This window comes from Bos grunniens, chromosome 19 (assembly GCF_055505025.1).
Source record: "Bos grunniens cultivar Pamir isolate PY7600 chromosome 19, Bosgru_T2T1.0, whole genome shotgun sequence".
NCBI classification, from domain to species: Eukaryota; Metazoa; Chordata; class Mammalia; order Artiodactyla; family Bovidae; genus Bos; species Bos grunniens.
The window spans coordinates 37,337,881-37,357,891 of record NC_141183.1 but is presented as its reverse complement, the minus strand read 5'-3'; the positions used below and the strand labels follow the sequence as shown (position 1 = coordinate 37,357,891).

The 20,011-nt window shown below is 50.0% G+C and overlaps 1 protein-coding gene across 8 annotated transcripts in view; it reads left to right on the top strand.

The window, feature by feature from the left end:
- NLRP1 (NLR family pyrin domain containing 1) overlaps positions 1-16,549 on the top strand; it is a 31,860-nt gene extending 15,311 nt beyond the window's left edge. For 4 of the 8 annotated variants that reach the window (XM_086355555.1, XM_086355551.1, XM_086355554.1 and 1 more), the window contains 9 exons: positions 1,914-2,003; positions 4,467-4,555; positions 5,110-5,272; positions 6,985-7,208; positions 10,005-10,267; positions 11,002-11,127; positions 11,884-12,025; positions 14,898-14,942; positions 15,346-16,549. In XM_086355555.1, the coding sequence (XP_086211681.1) occupies positions 1,914-2,003; positions 4,467-4,555; positions 5,110-5,272; positions 6,985-7,208; positions 10,005-10,267; positions 11,002-11,127; positions 11,884-12,025; positions 14,898-14,942; positions 15,346-15,662 (1,459 nt within the window). In that variant the 3' untranslated portion in view covers positions 15,663-16,549. Of the gene's footprint in view, positions 1-1,913; positions 2,004-4,466; positions 4,556-5,109; positions 5,273-6,984; positions 7,209-10,004; positions 10,268-11,001; positions 11,128-11,883; positions 12,026-14,897; positions 14,943-15,345 lie in introns of those variants that run through there. The other 4 variants (XM_086355552.1, XM_086355553.1, XM_086355556.1 and 1 more) reach the window with 4 other exon arrangements.
- Positions 16,550-20,011: the final 3,462 nt, after the last annotated feature.

Genomic DNA, 20,011 nt, shown 5'->3' with positions numbered 1-20,011 from the left:
GCTCTGCAGGCCCCTTCTGGGCAGAGGGCAGGGAATGGGGGGAGGGGATGCAAGTGCCGTGGAACTGGACAGAGGAAAGAAAAGGGACAGGCAAATGCACAGTCAGCCAGGGTTCCTCACCAGCGACGCCACTTTCTTAGGCCGTGTGACTCAGGCAGCTCTTCACCTGAGACTTGGTTTCTTTATCTGTCTAATGGGACCATCATATCAGTAAAATGCGTGTGAACACTAGGACAGAGTTCAGACAGAAATGGGCTTGGAGCACCAGAGTCCGGAGTGGCTGAGGAGCAGTGAGCTCCCAGCCCTCCTTGCAGCCCTGCAGGCCCTGAGGGCGACGTTCTCTGAGCAGCAGCCCCTCCCATGTGTCTCAGCCACTTCCTCTTTCCTCCACTTCCTGAGAAGGAGTCCACTGGCTGTTTCTGTCTGAGCCCTTGCTTATAGCTCCTGGTAGGGCTCCAGACCCTCCAGACCCCATCTGCTCAGGTCCTCCGTTGAGCTCCAGCAGCCCTTAGAAACATAGTGGGAATCACAATGTTAGTGGCTCAGTCGTGTCTGACTTTGCGACCCCAAGGATGTTAGCCCATCGGGTTCCTCTGTCCATGGGATTTCCCAGGCACAAATACCGGAGTGGGTTTCCAGTCCCTTCTCAGGGGATCTTCCCGATCCAGGGATTGAACCCGGGTCTTCGAGGGGTCTGCAAAGTCTGGGCCCTGGCCACTCTTAGCCAGGACTCCCTCCTTTAGACTCTCAGGCCTAAAGATGAAGTTGGGGGCAAGATAACAAGATAAACATTCTGCAGGTGGGTTCCCCCAAGGCTAACCCTGACCGTTTCCAACCAGGGGAACTCCAGCTCCCTCCCCACCAAGCATTTCCGGCTACATACTGCAAGGCCTCTCCAGAGCTTAGCCGCAGCCGGGACATCTGAATTTGTGGCCAGCTCACTGGTTACTGGTCAGACCTGGGTTGCCTCAGAGCATCCTGTGCTCTGTGGTCCTGTGAAGGTTTCCGCTTCCTTCCTCCCGGAGTTCTGGGACTGGACTGGGAGGGACAGCCATCTACGGGGAGGGGTGGGGATGGGGGGTGTCCATCCTCTCCCTAGGGCACACTAGCTCTGATCGCAGCAATGAGTTCGGTGTGCACTGCCCTCTACAGTGTGTCCTGTCCACAGCTCACGACAGGTGGAGCACGTCTGTCTATGTTAGAAAGGGGGACACGAGGGCCCAGAAAGAGCAACAGCTATCTGAAATCTGAAGCAGCCCAGAACACAAGGCCAGGAGAACGGAAACAGGGCACTCTCCTTTCCAGCAAACCATCTAGCCTCTGAGCAGGAAATCCCAGGACCTACCCTTGGGTGGTCATCTTGAGGCTGTGGGGAATGGGTATTCTGTGGTGGACGCAGTGAGCCGCTGCCCAGATGCTCTCCAGGAATGAGGATGTAATCCTAAGCCACTGGGAATGCTTAGGATTCACAGCCAGCTACTGGGATGACATTTGCCTACAAGGGCCCCCTCTCCCAAGATCTCATCCCCTTCCTGGAGTCACCTGCATCCAGGCCTGACCAATGTCAGGGTATAACGACCCAGTCCCTCTCCCCAATTTGGGACAGCTCTGAGGGATCATCCCGACTTCAGAGCCTCCAGTAGCCTTGGCTGAGGTCTCCACTGAGACGACATCACAGCCCAACTTCTTCCTCTCTGCCCAGACCTGTTTCCTTCTCCCCGCCACCCTGGTGTTGATCCAAGAACACTGCCTAGTAAACCTCACTCCACTTGCCATCTCAGAGCCCAATCCCGAGCAAACCCAACCTGCAATAGTTTCCTCTAGGAGGTGGCAGATTTCACCATCCTGAGCCCCCAGGGACCTCAGGATCACACAGGGGTCCTGGGAGAGCCAGGCTTCCTTTGTGCTTGCAGGCTGGACCAGACTCAGCTGAGCGAGGAGGTGACCAAGATGCTGAGGGCCCTGGAGAGGCAGAAGCCTCAGCTGCTAGTCTCCGGGATATGGTAAGGTGGGGAGACTCAGAACCCCCTCCTGCTGTTCCAGGCCCGGCTGAGTCCTTGGGGCAGGTCCAGAACCAAGAGATGGGGAAAGACATGTGGGGTGGAGGTAGACACGGCAGAGCGGGGAAGAAACCAGGAAAGCACGGCAGCCAGAGATAGGTTTGGGCGTTAATTTGTTTAGTGCGAACGGAATTATGCCACTCCTCTGCTTAAACCTTTCCCTTAGATGAATGTGCGTGTGCCAAGTCGTTTCAGTCGTGTCCGACTCTGTGTGACCCTATGGACTGTAGCCTGGCAGGCTCCTGTGTCCATGGGATTTCCCAGGAAAGAATACTGGAGTGGGTTGCCATTGCCTCCTCCAATAAGAAGATTTTAAAAAAAAACAAAAAAAAGTGAGTGGTTGCCTTGATGAGATTTGGAACTTGGAAAGCAATGACCACCAGGGGGAGGCAAAGACAAAGAGAGAGAGTCTAGGAAGAGCCAGACCACCTCCACCCCGACCCTCACCCACCAATACATATAGACACACAGCCAGAGAGGCTGGAGGGCTGAACCCCAGAGATGGGAGACTCCCTCTTCCTCCCCAGGGAATCTGCTGCAGCGCCCACATTCTTCCAGTTTGGTGCATTTCAACCTGTGACCACAAAGGGCAACTGTTCCCTGAATCTCCTCAGCTGTGCCTCACCTGAAAAGGAAAGGAAAGGGCTCCTAGCTTTAGGAGGATCTACTTGTCACAGAACAACATGCCCTGCATCCCTCACACGACGTGTGAGGCACACAGCAGTGAACAAGGGCCCAAATTCCAGGAGCTCAGCCCAGCAGGTGCAAATTATTCCCTCCCCACCCCCACCCCCACCCCAGCCTCCCACCTCCGCCCAAAGAACTACATCTGGTATTCTCTAAGGACACTGATGGGCCCACTGGATTCTATGCAGAGCAGCTGAGCTGAGCTCTGAAGGATGGGAGGGGCATGCTGGGCCCGGAAGGGGTTGATTCCAGGCAGAGGTGGTGTAGCTTGCTGAATAAGAGCCAAATGCCTGAAGTGCATAGAAGCCAAGACTAGGGCACTGGTTTTTGAGAAAAGAAAGAGCTTTATTGCAAGGTCCACTAGCAAGAGCACAGGAGGTGAGGCTCTCAAATCGATCCAGGATTCAGGGCGACATTTAAGGGGTTTAGAGAAATGTCAATCTTGGAAGCTGATTGGCTAGTTTCGAATAAGCCAAACAAGCTACTTGCACTGCTGGAAGCCAGATCTTCCTTTTTTGAAGGACTTCTAGCCCCTAAAAGGGCTCCTGGGGCAACATTTCTATTCTCTAAGTTCTGTAGACTGAAGGTTCTAGGTTCTGTATACTGGAGACATAGATTCTGTCTTGCGTGGGGGTGCTATCTAAATAACTCAAGGCTGAATTAATCAACTTATTTAAAGGCGGCAAAACCAGTTTAAGCTGGTTCATGTTTTACTTGCTGTTTCAGTAGAGGCACTGAGCTTAGCTTCTTTGAGGAATAGGAGATCAGGGACCTGGAGCAGAGCTACTCAAAGTGTGGTCCTCAGAATCAGCAGCAGAATCAACATCCCCTGGGAGCTGGCAGAGTTTCCCGGGCGGATCAATAGTAAATAACCCACCTACCGAAACAGGAGACTCTGGTTTGATCCCTGGGTCAGGAAGATCCCCTAGAGAAGGAAAGGACAACTCACCCACGTGTTCTTGCCTGGAAAGTCCCATGGACGGAGAGGCCTGGCGGACTAAAGTCTGTAGGGTGGCAAAAGAGACATGATTTAGCAACAGTAAGGAGTTCAGTAGCAACAGTAAGGAGCTCAGTAGAAAGGCCCCACTCCAGACCTGCTGAGTCAGAATCTTGGGGTGGGCCCAGGAATCCATGTTCTAACCCAGGCCTTCAGGTGATTTTTAACACTGATTTAGAGCCATGGGGGCAGGGAGACTGGCACAGGTGGGGCTGGGGATAGGAGGCAGTACCTAACATCTTCTGGGCCACATTAAGAATTTCGATCTTACTCCCCAAATCAATAGACATTTCAGGGCTTCAGCATCAAAGTTCTGTGCCAGGTTCCCATTTTCAGATCAGCTGCTGAGTGGACAGTGCACTGAGGGTCAAGAGCAAAAACCGGGAACCCTTTAAGATGAGGCAGTGGTTCCAGCCACAGATGCCAGGGCCTGGGAGCAGGGTGGAGGCCGTGGAGGTGGAGAGAAGAGAAAAGAGCTATTTTGGAGGCTGCGTCAAGGTGATCAGTCAGCTCTCAGAATGGCCAAGGGAGAAGTCAGGATGATGCCTCAGTTCTGGTATAAACAGCTGGGTGGATGGGGGCCATTCATGGAAGCAGGGACTACAGGAGAAGCCCAATGGGGATCAGGAGTTGAAATTCCGATGAGTTGAACTCAAATGGGGATGTTGTGGAGACAGCCCCCAGAATCCTCCACGATCTCAGGGAGAATGAATTCTGTCCAGGAAGCCAAGTCTGAGGATCCTTCACAAGGGCCCAGGTGGAGCAGAGATGAGTGATACATCCTCCCTCAAGCGGCAGAGACAAGCATCAGGTAGTTTGAAGGGGCCAGACTGGGAGCATCATGATGTGGGCTTACAGGGGTGGAGGGGGTGATGGCAGCTATGAAAGGTCATTCCCTCCACCCTCCTGCCTCTGGAGTGGGACAGAGACACCTAGGGGAGACTCCATGGGAGATCTTCCACTACCCGAACCTTGCAGAATTTCTGCTTCCCTCTCTTCCAGCCTCAGGGGGCTGGACTGTTCCTCTCCTAAATATCCACAGCATGACTCATACTCTGAACCAGAGCCCAGTCTCTTAAAGCCCACTCTGGGCTTCTAAAGCCTGGAATCCCCTCTCCATCCCTGCCTGTCCATCTTTGGAGCCCTGTTCCCCTCAGAAGCTAACCACCTGGGGCGTGCTGGGAAGAGCGACAATTCTGGGAAGTGAGAAAGGGGAGGGAGGAGGGTTTGGGCAAGGGGAGGCACCAGGATTGAGCCCCCTTGGATAGCAGGCAGACTGGACTTGGGAAGGGCCCCTCTGTGGTCTAGCCTAGGGGGCAGCCAGGCAGAAGAACCTAAAGCTGGCCACTGCCCTGTCTGCTACAGAGGGCAGCTCTCCTCAAGCAGCACAGGTGAGGCTCTTCTGTCCGTCTTCTCCTGCCCCTCCGGAGGACGAGCACATGGAGTCTCTGGGGACCGAGGATGACCTCTGGGGCCCCACAGGGCCTGTGGCTACCGAGGCGGTTGACGAAGAGAGGAGCCTGTACCGGTAAGTGAGGGGGCCTGGCCTGTCCCACCCCCTCCATCCCCATGCTGGGTCCCCACAGACAGTCTGCACCCCATTCATGGTCCATTGTATTCCCTCACCACGCCACCATGCAAAGAAAGACAGAGCTGAGATGTTGGTTGGTGTTTTATTATGAAAAAAGAAGGGGTTTGGGCTTCCTGGTGGCTCAGACGGTAAAGCGTCTGTCTACAATGTGAGAGACCTGGGTTCGATCCCTGGGTTGGGAAGATTCCCTGGAGAAGGAAATGGCAACCCACTCCAGTACTCTTGCCTTGAAAATCCCATGGACAGAGGAGCTTGGTGCAGGCTACTATCCATGGGGTCGCAAAGAGTCGTGCACGACTGAGCAACTTCACTTCACTTTGGATGGGGGAGGAAGAACGTTGGTTGGGATTTTTTTAATATTTATTTGTATTTATTTATTTTTGGCTGTGCCAGGCCTTAGTTGCAGCACGTGGGATCTAGTTCCCTGACCAAGGATCGAACCCAGGCCCCCTGCATTGGGAGCTCAGGGTCTTAGCCAATGGACTACCAAGGAAGTCCCTAGAAAAAGAGAGTTTGTTATGAAAATTTTTAAATAGACACACAAGTGGAGTCCAGGGAACTTCCATGTACCCACTATTCAGCTTCAACCTTCATTTTACCAACTTTGTTTCAACTATCCACTTTCCGCCCCTTTTTTCACAATATTTTTAAGTCCAAAGAAATGGGTGCTTTTTGCTTTAAATTTTTTGTGATACCTTTCAAAAAGGTCAAATAAAGACCTTTTCTTCCATAACCACAATGTCATTTTTCACATGTCAAGAAGTTTACAATTAAGCCTTTCATATCCGTCCAATGTCCAATCCTTATTCAAATCTGGTCAATTGTATAAAGTGTGTCTTTGCAGATGATTTGTTCTAATCATGATCCAAAGACAGCCCACTTGTTGTATTTGACTTGTGCTGCTTTAATCTCACAGCTTGCGTCTCCTGCATTGGCAGGCGGGTTCCTTACCACTAGCACCACCCAGGAAGCCCAGGGGAGCCAGTTCAGTTCAGTTCAGTCGCTCAGTCACTCAGTTGGGTCCGACTCTTTGCAACCCCATGAATCGCAACACGCCAGGCCTCCCCGTCCATCACCATCTCCCAGAGTTCGCTCAAACTCACGTCCATCGAGTCGGTGATGCCATCCAGCCATCTCATCCTCTGTTGTCCCCTTCTCCTCCTGCCCCCAATCCCTCCCAGCATCAGAGTCTTTTCCAATGAGTCAACTCTTCACATGAGGTGGCCAAAGTACTGGAGTTTCATCTTTAGCATCATTCCTTCCAAAGAAATCCCAGGGCTGATCTCCTTTAGAATGGACTGGTTGGATCTCTTTGCAGTCCAAGGGACTCTCAAGAGTCTTCTCCAACACCACAGTTCAAAAGCATCAATTCTTCAGCGCTCAGCTTTCTTCACAGTCCAACTCTCACATCCATACATGACCACAGGAAAAACCATAGCCTTGACTAGACAGACCTTTGTTGGCAAAGTAATGTCTCTGCTTTTCAACATGCTATCCAGTATTCAAATTCAAATCCATCTGACTTCAATGTCTGGGCTTACAGCCACTCTGTAGGATCCATAGTGCCCAGCACAGGGCCTAGCACCCAGTAGGTGCTCAGTGAGTCTGGGTACAGTAATCCAGTGTCCACTTCTCCCCATTTTTCGCAGCATTCACTTGCCCATGGCCGGCTTCTACCACTGGCCCAACACGGGTCTCCGCTTTGAGGTGAGAGGGCCAGTGACCATTGAAATTGAATTCTGTGCCTGGGACCAGTTCCTGAACAGGAATTTCCCACAGCGCAGCTGGCTGGCTGCAGGGCCTCTGTTTGACATCAAGGCTGAACCAGGCGCTGTGGCAGCCGTGTTCCTCCCTCACTTTGTGGCCTTCCGAGGTAAGCAGGGGGGAGAGGCGGGAGCAAGGTGATGGTGGTAAGAATGGGCCTGAAAGGGGCTTTGGAGGTGATGTCCTGAGGGGGACTCATGGCTTCCTTAGAGAGACTGAGAAAGGATTAACAGAAATGGAGACAGCTTTTCTCTCATTCCATGGTGCTCTGGGCATATCTTTTTTGAAGCACTTTTGTCCCCAGATTCATAATTATTTTTGCCTGAATTACTTAAAGGCTTCCCTAAATAGAAAGTACAATACAAGCTAACATTGAACTTCCCTGGTGGTACAGGTAAGAATCTGCCTGTCGATGTAGGAGACATGGGTTCAATCCCTCGTCCGGGAAGATCCCACTTTCCGTGGAGCAACTAAGCCTGTGTGCCACAACTATTGAGCCTGTGCTCTAGAGCCCATGCTCTGCGGGCAGAGAAGTCCCACTTGCTGCAATTAGCCTGTGTGCAGTGACGAAGACCCAGGGAAAGCCATAAATAAATACAACAGGGAGCGGATATCAATTATTCTGAAAATAAAACATTATAAAAAATAATCTCACAGTCAAAAACTACAAACAGTAAATAAGGCATCACAAACGAGGACCAGAAGAAACACAGGTACCAGAACTGGTCCTGTTAAATGAATACATTAATTAAAATAACTTAAAAATAAGAAAATAATAAGAATTGATCCCATAAAGAGTTCGCACTTTTTGTGTTATCAGAAACAAAACACAAAATAAATGTGTTTCATATACTTATGGGGCTTCCCTCATAGCTCAGTTGGTAAAGAATCTGCCTGCAATGCAGAAGACCTGGGTTCAATTCCTGGGTTGGGAAGATCCCCTGGAAAAGGAAATGACAATCCACTCCAGTATTCTGGTTGGGTTACAGTCCATGGGGTCCCAAGAGTTTGACATGACTTAGCGACTAAACCACCATCAGTTCAGTTCAGTTCAGTCACTCAGTCGTGTCCGACTCTTTGCAACCCCATATACTTATAGAAATCACCCTGGGGAAAAATAAGCAAAAAGCAATAAATCATTAAAAATGACAAATCAGATTTGGAAAAAAGCTAATTAAAGAAAATAAGAAAACATTAAAAAAAAAAAAAAAGATTAAGTGACATGGAGGATAGGATACTATGAGGAGGCCTAGAATACACCTAATCAGAATTCCAGAGGATATGGCAGAGAGAACGGAGAAGATGAAATATTCAAAGAGAGAATTGCCAGGAAATTTCTATGATCACTGAAAGATGTGACTTCTCTGTGCTGTGCTGTGCTTAGTCGCTCAGTTGTGTCTGACTCTTTGCGACCCCATGGACCACCAGCCTTTTCTGTCCATGGGGATTCTCCAGGCAAGAATACTGGAGTGGGTTGCCATGCCCTCCTTCAGGGGATCTTCCCAACCCAGGTCTCCCACATTGCAGGTGGATTCTTTATCATCTAAGCCACCAAGGAAGCCCAAAAGGTAGTACTCTAGTCTCCCCATTGGGGAATTGAACCCCAGTCTCCCACATGACAGGCAGGGATACTCACCATGATTCTAAGAGGAAGACACACAATGATGAGAAATCGAAAAAATCCATGGGCTATGACAGAAACATGAAAAGGTGTTGCTTCAAAGAAAGACTAGTGGAAAAGAGGAAGATGGTAATTATAGTTGTATTTAGTCAATTCTTCAGCATTTTGTCAGACGGTGATATTATTTTCACACACAAAAAAGGCAATGAATGTGCTCTCTGGGTGCCTCTTCTGGGATTAAAATCAGTCAGCAATGTTCTGACTGGTGCCCATCAGCCTAAGGGCCTTGCCTGGCTTGCTCAATGTCCTTCTGCTACCTGGAAACCACTGCATTGCTGAAGTTGCCAAGCAACACAGAGATGGAACCGGGACTCCTGATTTCTAAGCCTGTGTCTCTCCCACTACCAGCCTTCATCTCTCAAGCTGTCTCTTCATCTCAAACTCATCAGTGTCCATGCCTTGTCAGACTTCTTGACTGCAAACTAACTCTGGCTGATTTAGGCAGGAAAGGAATATATAAAAAGATTCCTGAGTAACTTGTAGACTTAGCAAAAGATTAGGCAACATTAAAACAAACAAAAAAAAAAGCAGGCAGTGTGCAAGGATGCTGAGAACCAAGAAAACTAGGAAGAAACCTGTGCTGCAGGCACAGCCATCGCAGGACCCTCCTGCCATGGTGGCCGCCGGACTCTTGACCCCACTGCTACTGCCGAAAGAATCTCTCTTCATTCTCTCTAGATCCAGGTCCTGGTAAGGAGCATTCACTTACTCAAGTTTTGGTCACATGCCTGCATCATAGCCACCAGGGAATAACAGCTTCCAGGGTGGGAGGCCCAGCTTGTCTCCTGCTGAGACCCCCCACACTGGTGGGGAAGGGGTTCTTCCCTAAAAGAAGACTATGAATGGTGGGTGGCCCTTGGATGCTCCATTTCCTCACTGTCCCTTCCTCCTCCTTGTCCTCCCTCTGCCTGGAGTCAAACCTGCCAACATCACTCGGTGGCCCTCATGGTTAGAGAATCCACATCAGCCAGTAACCCTAGGGTCCATAGCTTTCCCGACTCCCGGGCCAGGGGCTGGTCCTCTGTATGGGTTTGGCTAAAGGGAGTTTCTGTGGTGCTCCCACCCCAGAGACAGTATTGCCTGAGGCCCCCAAAGGTGGCAGGCCTGTGTACAATGGCTTCCCTAGGAAGGCCACTGAGCCTACACTCAAGTACGTCACTCCCCCAGCCAAGTCTGACTCAGTGAGGCACTAAGTCCTTGCCTCTCATATCCATCCCTTGACAGGGAACGATGTGGACATCTCCCAGTTTCAAGTGGCCCACTTCAAAGAGGAGGGGATGCTCCTGGAGAAGCCAGCCAGGGTGACGCCATGTTACGCCGTTCTGGAAAACCCCAGCTTCTCGCCCATGGGAGTTCTACTGAGGATGGTCCAAACTGCCCTGCGCTTCATTCCCATCACCTCCACTGTGTTGCTCTACCATTACCTCCAGCCTGAAGAAGTTACCTTCCACCTCTACCTGATCCCCAGCGATTGCTCCATTCAGAAGGTGGCAATAAGAGCCAGAAAGGTTGGGCCAGGGTGGGCTTGACAGCAAACAGGAAACACAACCAAAGAGTCCCCTAGATGGGTCAACTGGGAACTGGGATGGGCTACTTATAAACAGGAACCTTGACATGGGTAAATTATCCTGCTCCCGTCTCCTCTGGCTGACTCTGCCACACCATCACTCATCTCAGGACAAGCCTCTTCCCAGGAGTCAAAAGAATGGGTGGTTTCCATGCTTATTGTTATTGTTGTTGTTTGGTCACTAAGTCATGTCCAACTCTTTGTGATGCCCCGGACTACAGCATGGACTCCAGGCTTTCCTGTCCTTCACCGTCTCTCAGAGTTTGCTCAAACTCATGTCCACTGTGTTGATGATGCCATCCAACCATTTCATCCTCTGTCATCCCCTTCTCCTCCTGCTCTTAATCTTTTCCAGCATCAGGGTCTTTTCCAATAAGTTGGCTCTTCGCATCAGGTAGTCAAAGTATTGGAGCTTAGAACTGTCTCTTTTCCTCTGTTACCATGTCTTCTCCAACATTGCCCCAGCTCTCACCCTGAGCACAGCAGAGGCCAAGCATGGGTGGGGGGTGGGAAGGCAGCAGGGGTGGTACAACCCCCATCACCCACACAAACACACAGAAACATCATCTCACTTTGTTCAGACCAGGTTCTGTAGGCAGAATCTGAGTCAGGGTCCAGACATATCTGCTTTGATCCTTGTTCTGTACTCCTCAGGCCATAGACAATGAAGAAAAGATGTTCCAGTTTGTGCGAATTCACAAGCCACCCCCGCTGACCCCACTCTACATGGGCTCCCGCTACATTGTGTCTGGTTCAGAGAAGCTGGAAATACTGCCCGAGGTGAGCAGCCCAGGTGGTCAGCCATCCCTGGGGTCAGAGCTCTTGCTTGGAAATGGTCTCAGAGCTTTCCCAGGGACCGGGTGAACTGGGGTTGGGCAAACAGCAAGTGGGGCTTCCCTGGTAGCTCAGCTGGTAAAGAATTTGCCTGCAATGCAGGAGACCCCAGTTTGATCCCTGGAGAATCCCCACGGACAGAGGAACTGGTGTGCTATACTTCACAGAACTGGACACCACTGAGTGACTAAGCACAACACAGACAGCAAGTGAGATTTAGGGTGACCAGGAATGCTTCAAAGGGTAGGAGACAGGAAGTTGGGGAGGGTCACATTCAGGATGGGGACAACATTGGGAAGAGTTGGGCTATAGAGTGACAATGACCTCCAATTAAAGCCACCAAGGACTTCCCTGGCAGTCTAGTGGTTAAGACTCCATACACCCCCACTCTCCCCCACCCCACCAAAAAAAGACCCCACACCCCCAGTGCTGGGGGCCCAGGTTCAATCCCTCGTCAGGGAACTAGCCCCCACTCTCCACAACTAGAGAAAGCCTTTGGGCAACAACAAAGACCCAGTGCAGCCAAAAATAAATAAGGATTTTAAAAAGAAAGAAAAAAGCAGGGTCTAAAGATTGACTTCAGTCCAGGAAATGGTCAGGGCTAAGTGAGGTTAAGCAGGGCCAAGTGAGGTGTCAGGTGAAAGATCTTACTAGCAGACTGAAAGGTGGCTTCTCACTCAGTGATTCTCTCTCTTTCTGCAGGAATTGGAGCTCTGCTATCGGAGCCCCAGAGAATCTCAGCTGTTCTCTGAGTTCTACGTTCGCCATTTGAGGTCAGGGATCAGGTTGCAAATAAGCAGCAAGAAAGATGGGACTGTGGTGTGGGAAGCCTTGGTGAAGCCAGGTAAAGTCAAGTCCAGGGAGCACAGAGGTGGGACAAGAGAAAGTCAAAGAGTGTGTGTGTGTGTGTGTGTGTGTGAAAGAGAGAGTTTGTATTATCACAACTTGCTGATGAAAAGAAATAGTCCAGGGGAGTCCTGTGCCTTTTCCTAGTGACGACAACTGATAGGAGCAGAATTGGAACTCAGGTTCAGTTCACTTCAGTTCAGTCGCTCAGTCGTGCCCAACTCTTTGCAATCCCATGGACTGCAGCATGCCAGGCTTCCCTGTCCATCACCAACTCCTGGAGTTTACCCAAACTCATTTCCATTGAGTCCATGATGCCATCCAACCATCTCATCCTCTATTGTCCCCTCCTCCTGCCTTCAATCTTTCCCAGCATCAGGGTCTTTTCCAATGAGTCAGTACTTCGCATCAGGTGGCCAAAGTATTGGAGCTTCTGCTTCAGCATCAGTCCTTCCAATGAATATTCAGGACTGATTTCCTTTAGGATGGACTGTTTGATCTCCTTGCAGTCCAAGGGAGTCTCAAGAGTCTTCTCCAATACTACAGTCCGAAAGCATCAATTCTTCGGAACTCAGGTTAACCTGACTGTAAGCCCTGTGCTCTCTCTCTCTTGCACCATATGTGTCCACTCTGCCCTTGAATAGAGTTTGATACCCACAAGGTTTTTGGCAGTTTCTCATGAGAGCTTGGAAGGTAGATGAAAGAGGAAGAACTAGGGGACTCCCTAGTGGTCCAGTGGTTAAGACTCCAAACTTCCACTGCAGGGGACACAAGTTCAATCCCTGGTTTGGGAACTAAGATCCCACATGCCATGTGGCCAAAAAAAAAGAGTAACAACTAGATGCTAGATGGTTGTATGGTTGTGTGGATTGGGCCAGTTCTGGCAATATCAGATACTCTAACCAGGATCATTCAGTTATTGTCAAGGCAGGCAAAAGGGAATCCAAATATTGAACTCTTGGGAACGGAAGAAACTTTACAGTCTCTTAATCCAACACCAACACCCCCAAGAAACAAAATCTCCTGGACAGTCCTTCCTAGGACACACAGTCCTTCCTAGGACAAACAGCCTTTGTCAGTTGTTGGTCACATTCCATCCTGAGCTGCACAGGCATCACAGGTAGAAAGAGAATGGACTTTACTTGGTCCCAGCTTGAGTGCAGACACAGGTGGAGAACTCACCAGCCCTAGCTAGGGCCCTTACTTGCTGGGTCATCTTAAGAAAATTACCTAGTTCATTTGAACTTGGGTTCCTCATCTGTAAAGTGAGGATCACAATGCCTAACCTATGGAATTGTTAGAAAGATTAAATAAAATGAGGTATGTTCATGTATCATGCTGTGGTCCCTAGTAAAAAGCAAAAGTGTTGGTCAGTCAGTCGCGTCCAACTCTTTGCGACTCCATGGACTGTAGTCCACCAGACTCCTCTGTTCATGGAATTCTCCAGGCAAGAATACTGGAGCAGGTAGCCATTCCCTTCTCCAGGGGATCTTCCCAACCCAGGGGTCGAACCTGGGTCTCCTGCATTTGCAGGTGGATTCTCAGATTCCATCTGAGCTGGAAATAGTAAAGGAAAGCCCAGTGGTCCCTAGTAAAGAGGAGCAATATTATTCTTCTTCCTCGTATTAAGCCAACATCCTTGCCTATCTTGATTCTGTGCCTTGGAACTGACAGATCTATTTCTATTTCTTATCTGTTTCTCCTGGGAGAGCCCAGGAGAAAGTATCAAGAAGAGATACTTGAAGACTGGGATCAAGGCCTCCCCTAAGTCTCCTCTTATGCAAGTCAAATCTCTCTACTTCCTCCCATCATTCCTCCTGTATTTTGGTTTTTTAATTCTATGCCATCCGGACACCCTCCTGGTAGATGTTCCCATTTACAGATGAGCCAGGATGGGCTCCCTGAGTGTCCAGTCTTCAGGGAGGACATGGAATACCCTCCTCCACCCTCCAGATGAACCTGATGCTCCTGGAGCCGCAGCTGGAGCTCCCCTGTCTTGTGCCCACCTCCACAGACCATCAGGTCACAGTGAATCTGAGTCTGCTCAGACTTTCAGGCCTTGTCCACATGAGCTGCTGTGAACAGCCCCTTCCTCGCCTTATGCAAGTAACTGTCTAAGCCCCTTGACTTATTTCTGTTGTTTTGCTATTGAAATTATCCCATTACTCCCAAGTGCTAAGGTTTTCTTCTTCTTTTTTTAAGTTATTTACGTATTTGGCTGGGCCAGTCTCAGTTGCAGCATTGCAAATTTTTAGTTGTGGCACATGAACTCTTAGTTGCAGCAGGTGGGATCTAGTTTCCCAAGCAGGGATTGAACCCAGGCCCTCTGTGTTGGGAGCACACAGTCCTAGCCACTGGACCACCAGGGAAGTCCCTTGATCTTCTGACATCAAAATTCAGAACAGATTTGATCTGTGTGAATCTAGAAGGCCCAACATGGGCAAGGAGATAGATGTCTGTTCAGAAGTTTAAGACGTCCTTAAACTATTTAAGGATATCTTAGATAGTTTAAGCTATCTAAACCCTGGTTAGTTCTCTACCAGGGTTCCCTTCAGGACAACACTGGATAAACTGTGTCTGGGATGCTGAGAGAAACTGCTGCTGTTCACTTGGATGCCTCCTATCTCTCTCCCACCCTCTGTCTAATCATGGCCTCTGGGCCTCAGTTTCCCCATATGCATAAGGAAGGGATGCACCTGGATAACCTCTAAAGGCCCTTCCAGCCCTTACTCCAGATTCTATCAGAATTTATCCGTAGCTTGTTCTCAGAATGAGAGAAATCTCAGAAGTAGGTAGGAGTTTAGAGGAGTATCATATGTGTAAATAACCAGCACTGTTACAGATCCTTCTTCATCTCTGTTTCCCTCCAGGAGATCTCAGATGGGCAGTTACTCCAGTCTCTCCAGGCCTCAGAGGTCAGTAACAGCTGTTAGAGACCACATGAGCCAGTGGCAGTTCTGGGGTGTTCTTTAAGGTCCTGGAGAGTTGGGAAGAGAGGAAGGAAAGACTCTCTTGCAAACCTCACAAGCAGTCAGGCCTTGGAGAGTGCTGTGTACCCTATGCCCCTCACTCCTGCCCATGGGGGCCCTGGTACCTCCCACCAAACCACCTCAAATGCCTCCACCGAGAACCCCACCCCAAGCTCAAGCAGAATGGCCAGGTGCTGATGTGAGGGAGGGCAAAAGTGGCTTTCTGGTGGTCAAATGCCTTTACAGGGCAGAAGGAAGCCAGGGATGCAGATGAGCTGAGTGAAGAGAAGTGGAGATGGAGGGTCAGAGGAAGGAGCAGTGGTACGAGCCTTTCTTTGTTTGTTTCCAGCCTCACCTGACTCCCCAGCTGCCCTGAGATTGAGGCACTTTGTGGACCGACATCGGGAGCAGCTGGTGGCTCGAGTGACATCCGTGGACCCTATCCTGGACAAGTTGCATGGACAGGTGCTGAGCGAAGAACAGTATGAGGGGGTGCGGGCAGAGACCACTGCACCAGGCCAGATGCGGAGGCTGTTTGGTTTCAGCCGATCCTGGGACTGGGCCTGCAAAGATCGCCTCTACCAAGCCCTGAAGGAGACCCATCCTCACCTAATCATGGAACTCTGGGAGAAGTGGGGCAGTGAAGAGACCAGGCCGGGCTCCTGACAAGCTGGGCTGTGAGTCCTGGCTCTGCCTGAGAGCACCTGGGTCTGTTGTTCATCAGGAAACAAGTTACCATCCGAGTTGCCTTCTAGGCCTAAAGAAAACTTTGATGATGATGCCTTTGCTGGGCAACCTGCCCAGGAAAGCCACACAGGAACCCAGACGGCCTCCCTTGGCTTTCATGGACCAGCTGTCCAGGTGAAACGACAGCATCTCAGAGAATGTCCATCTGGAGCTGGCAGGACTTCTGCAGACCTTGTAGAAGCCTAGCCTAAGAGCCTGGTCTGCTGGCCACAGCCGCCAAACCCAGAGTCCTCCCTGGCTCTCCAGAGGCAGAGAGGAGCAGAGAGAACGTGGGCCTGGGGGCATCTGGCTGGAGACGGACAATGGAAATGGACACCTTAGGGGTTTTGAATGGCTTGTGAACAGGAACAAAAACAGATTGGTTTTTCACTTGTCCATCCAGGGCTGGGGCACCCACGCTCCCCTCAGGGCCCTCCTCGGGTTCATTCCCAGGAGAACTCAAGCCCACCCACCAACCTGTAGACAGGCCAAGAACAGAAAGGGACACAGAGGCTCCTACATGCAGAAGGCGTGACCAAGGGTGTCTCTACTTTCCAGGCTCCCCCAAACCCACAGCCCCAGGCCCACCCATCAAAGGGGCCATGAAGAGGGAGGTTTACCCCCAAGGCTCCAAGGCAATCCCTCCTCAAAGACAGTGGCTGGAGGGCTGTGGTCCCACTCCCGGGACATCCTGTTCCACACAGACCAGCAAACTTATGGGATAATGCAGAGATGTCTCCCCAAATCACAAAATATTTGAGCACAGAAAGTGACTTGGCAACAACTCCCAAATAAAGTCAGGGGAAATGTCCCGGTGCAAATCAAAACTTCTGGTTGATGTCAGCTGTCAGTCATGGGTTGTTCGTTTCTACAGGGAGAACAGATAACAAAGGTCAAACAGGCGGGCATGCACACGTATCTACACACACCGTTCCCCCAAACCACGAGATGACAGAGTATCGAACACTCCAAAACACAAACCCTCTATTTTCACTCACACCCACCCGCCCTTTCTTTCCGCTCCCAACTGGCCCCAAGGCCTCAGAGAGCTGAAGTGTGCATGAGTTCCAGAATGAGAGAGAGGAAGTGGAGAACACAGCTGGGAATAGGGTGGCCCCAGGATACGCAAAGGTGCCCAGGCCTCCTGGTATTCCCACAAGCTCTTGGAGAAGCTCAGGCCTCTAACAAGAGGCCTCCTGGGGGCGCATCCAGATGAATGTTCTCCCTAGCTAGGAGGGTGGTGACCCCGAGACCTCTGCAGACTAAGTGTGGGGAAAGCCCAGGTGCGGCGCCACCACGGGGTATGCTCCGGCCCAATACCTGGGCTCACGGGACCACAGAGAGAGGAGGTGGAGGTCAGGGGTGAGGGTGTGTGAGGAAGGGTCTGCCTGCTCTGCCCTCTCCCGCGGGGCTCCCCTACTCACTTCCCTCCCTTCCAGTCCATTGTGTCTCTTGTTCCTAGAGGCCCAGTAATCTATCCCCAGATCGGGACCCATCTTCATGGCAGCCAACTGAAAAGTGGGGCAGGTCTCGCGGGAGGAGAATGGCCAGAAACAAAGGCAGGTCCGGAACTGGGGGAAAGATGCTTGACTACTTTGGATCCGCATCCTAATCACCAACAATTGGGGTACTGAGGGGAAGGCAGTGAGCTGGGAACCAAATCCTGGCTTCACCCACTAGATGTGGCCCTGGAAAAGTCTAAACCACTGTGAACTTCAGTTGTTGGGTCTGTTAAAGGGAGATAATGATACTTACTGAAACGGTTGAGGATGGCAAGGACTGATGCGTAAGATGAGTCCACAGCTACTGATTCAGTGGACAACTGTCAGTCAGTCAACAAACCTTACTTTCATTGTGCCTGAGGATGTTCTAGGTGAGCAGTTTATATTCCAGTGGTAAGGAAATATTAATAGAAATCATAAATCCATTTTGGACTTCCTGGCGATAGAGTGGATAAGAGTCCACCTGCTAATACAGGGGATCTGGGTTCAGTCATTGTTTGCGGAAGATTCCAGTGACTCCGAGCAACTAAGCCTGCAAGCCACAGCTACTGAAGCCCCTATGCTAGAACCTGTGCTCCACAACCAGAGAAGCCACCTCAGTGAGAAGCCAGTGCACTGTAGCTAGAGAGTAGCCCCTGCTTGCTGTAACTAGAGAAAGCCTGAGAATACCAAGGAAGACCCAGCACAGCCAAAAATGAGATAAATTCATTAAGAAGATAATTTCACATACTCTTAGGTACTTTTGAGAAAACAAACATTGGAGAGGGTGATAGTTGGGGGTGAGGGAACAGCATACAACTTTAGAATACTCAGGGAGAAAGGACTTTTCTGAGGAAGCGACGTTCATGAAGGACTTTCCTGACAAGGTGACATTCGAGTCAGACCTCTGCCCATAGACATCCTTGCTGTTGGTAGTACTGCTACCGCTGTGTGCCCTAGAAATAGAGAATTCTGATAACAGCCTTAGGTATCTGCTTTCGCACCTTTTTCCTATCTCTGCTGTTTGTCGTTTAGTCGAGGAGTTGTGTCCGACACTTTTGCGACCCCATGGGCTGTAGCCCACCCAGCTCCTCTGTCCACGGGATTTCCCAGGCAAGAATACTGGAGTGGGTTGTCATTTCCTACTCCAGGGAATCTTCCCAACCCAGAGAATGAACCCACACATCCTGCGTCTCCTGCATTGGCAGGCGGGTTCTTTACCACTGAGCCACCTGGGAAGCCCTATCTCTGTAATCATATATATGTTTATGTACCCACTGACAAAATCTTTCCTGGACCGAACTTTACTTAGGCTCTTCTGAATCCTCTTCCCAACTGGGCCTTGACTCTTGGACTTCTGTGTCATTTTTTTGCATTGTTCAGTTTTAGTTAGAACCCTACTAATTTAGTTTATCCAGAATCGCCCACCCTTGATACCTGATTAAATTCCTCATCCTCCACATGATATCTGATCACTCTGGCCTGCCTTCAGCAACAATCCTGTTGGCACCAACTCTCCCAGTAGGTTTCCACTGAAAACACACCACCAGCACCACTACCACTGCCCCATCTCTCAGCCAGCCCACTCTGTCCTTGGCTATGAACCCCCAACTTTTCCTTGTATTCAGAGTTGAGCCCAGTCTCTCCCCTCTGCTGCCAAACGCTATCACAGAAGTTCCTATACCTATCACAACGTTGTTGTTTAGTCACTAAGTCGACTTCAACACTTTTGCAACCTCATGGACTATAGCCAGCCAGGCTTCTCTGTCCATGGGATTTTCCAGACAAGAATATTGGAGTGGATTGCCATTTCCTTCTCCAGGGAATCTCCCCGAGCCAGGGATCAAACTCGCATCTCCTGCTTGGCAGGCAGATTCTTTACCACTGAGCCACCTGGGAAGTCCATCTATCACAGTAGTTCTCAGTAAATTCTGCCTTACTATTTGAACAATTGTCATGAATAATCTTTTTCTTTAAGAATGCATGCACACTCACACACACACACACACAGGGCTTGTGACTGTCTTATGAAACCCCTTATCAAATCCTCCCAGGTTAAGACACATAGTATTTCGAGGCGATGCTGATGTGTCCTCATTTGCCTGGCAAAGCAATAAAGCTATCCTTTTCTACATCACCCAAAACTCAGTCTCTGAGATTTGATTTGGCATTGGTGTACAGAGAGGCCAAGCTTTCAGTAACAAGGGGAAGAGGCTTGCAGCACGATGGACACTGGGTATTAGTCAGGAGTCCTGTCTCTGTCCCTGGTTTCCTAGCAACCACTGTTGAGCATGTGGTTGCTAGGCAATGTGGGGCCATCCAGACACTTGGGTACTGTCCTTAGTCTGCGTGGGCACCAATCAGAACATTGCAAGATATTGTTAATCCGACAAGTGGCCATTGGGCCCATTTTTACATTTTCTCATCTATTAATTGCTTTTGTTGCACAAAAAAATTGTATAACAATGGTAAACAAAGTCTGGAAAAATTAGAAATTGCCCCATGATCTCACCATCCAAACAATTCAAAAATGACCATCTTTACTCTTCCTGTTCTAACCTTGCTCTGCAGGAATACATTTTCATCTTGTCATCCTAGCACATGTGATTTTAAATCTTGCTTTTCTGACTTTGATTTAGAGCATGACAAGCACCCCTCAAGCTACTTGAGAGTTTTGAGAATAATCTCTCTGATGCCTCTGTGTGATACCATGCAGTGGACTGCTGTTGTTCAGTTATTAATTCATGTCCAACTCTTTGCAACCCCACGGACTGCAGCACGCCAGGCTCCCCTGTCCTTCACTGTCTC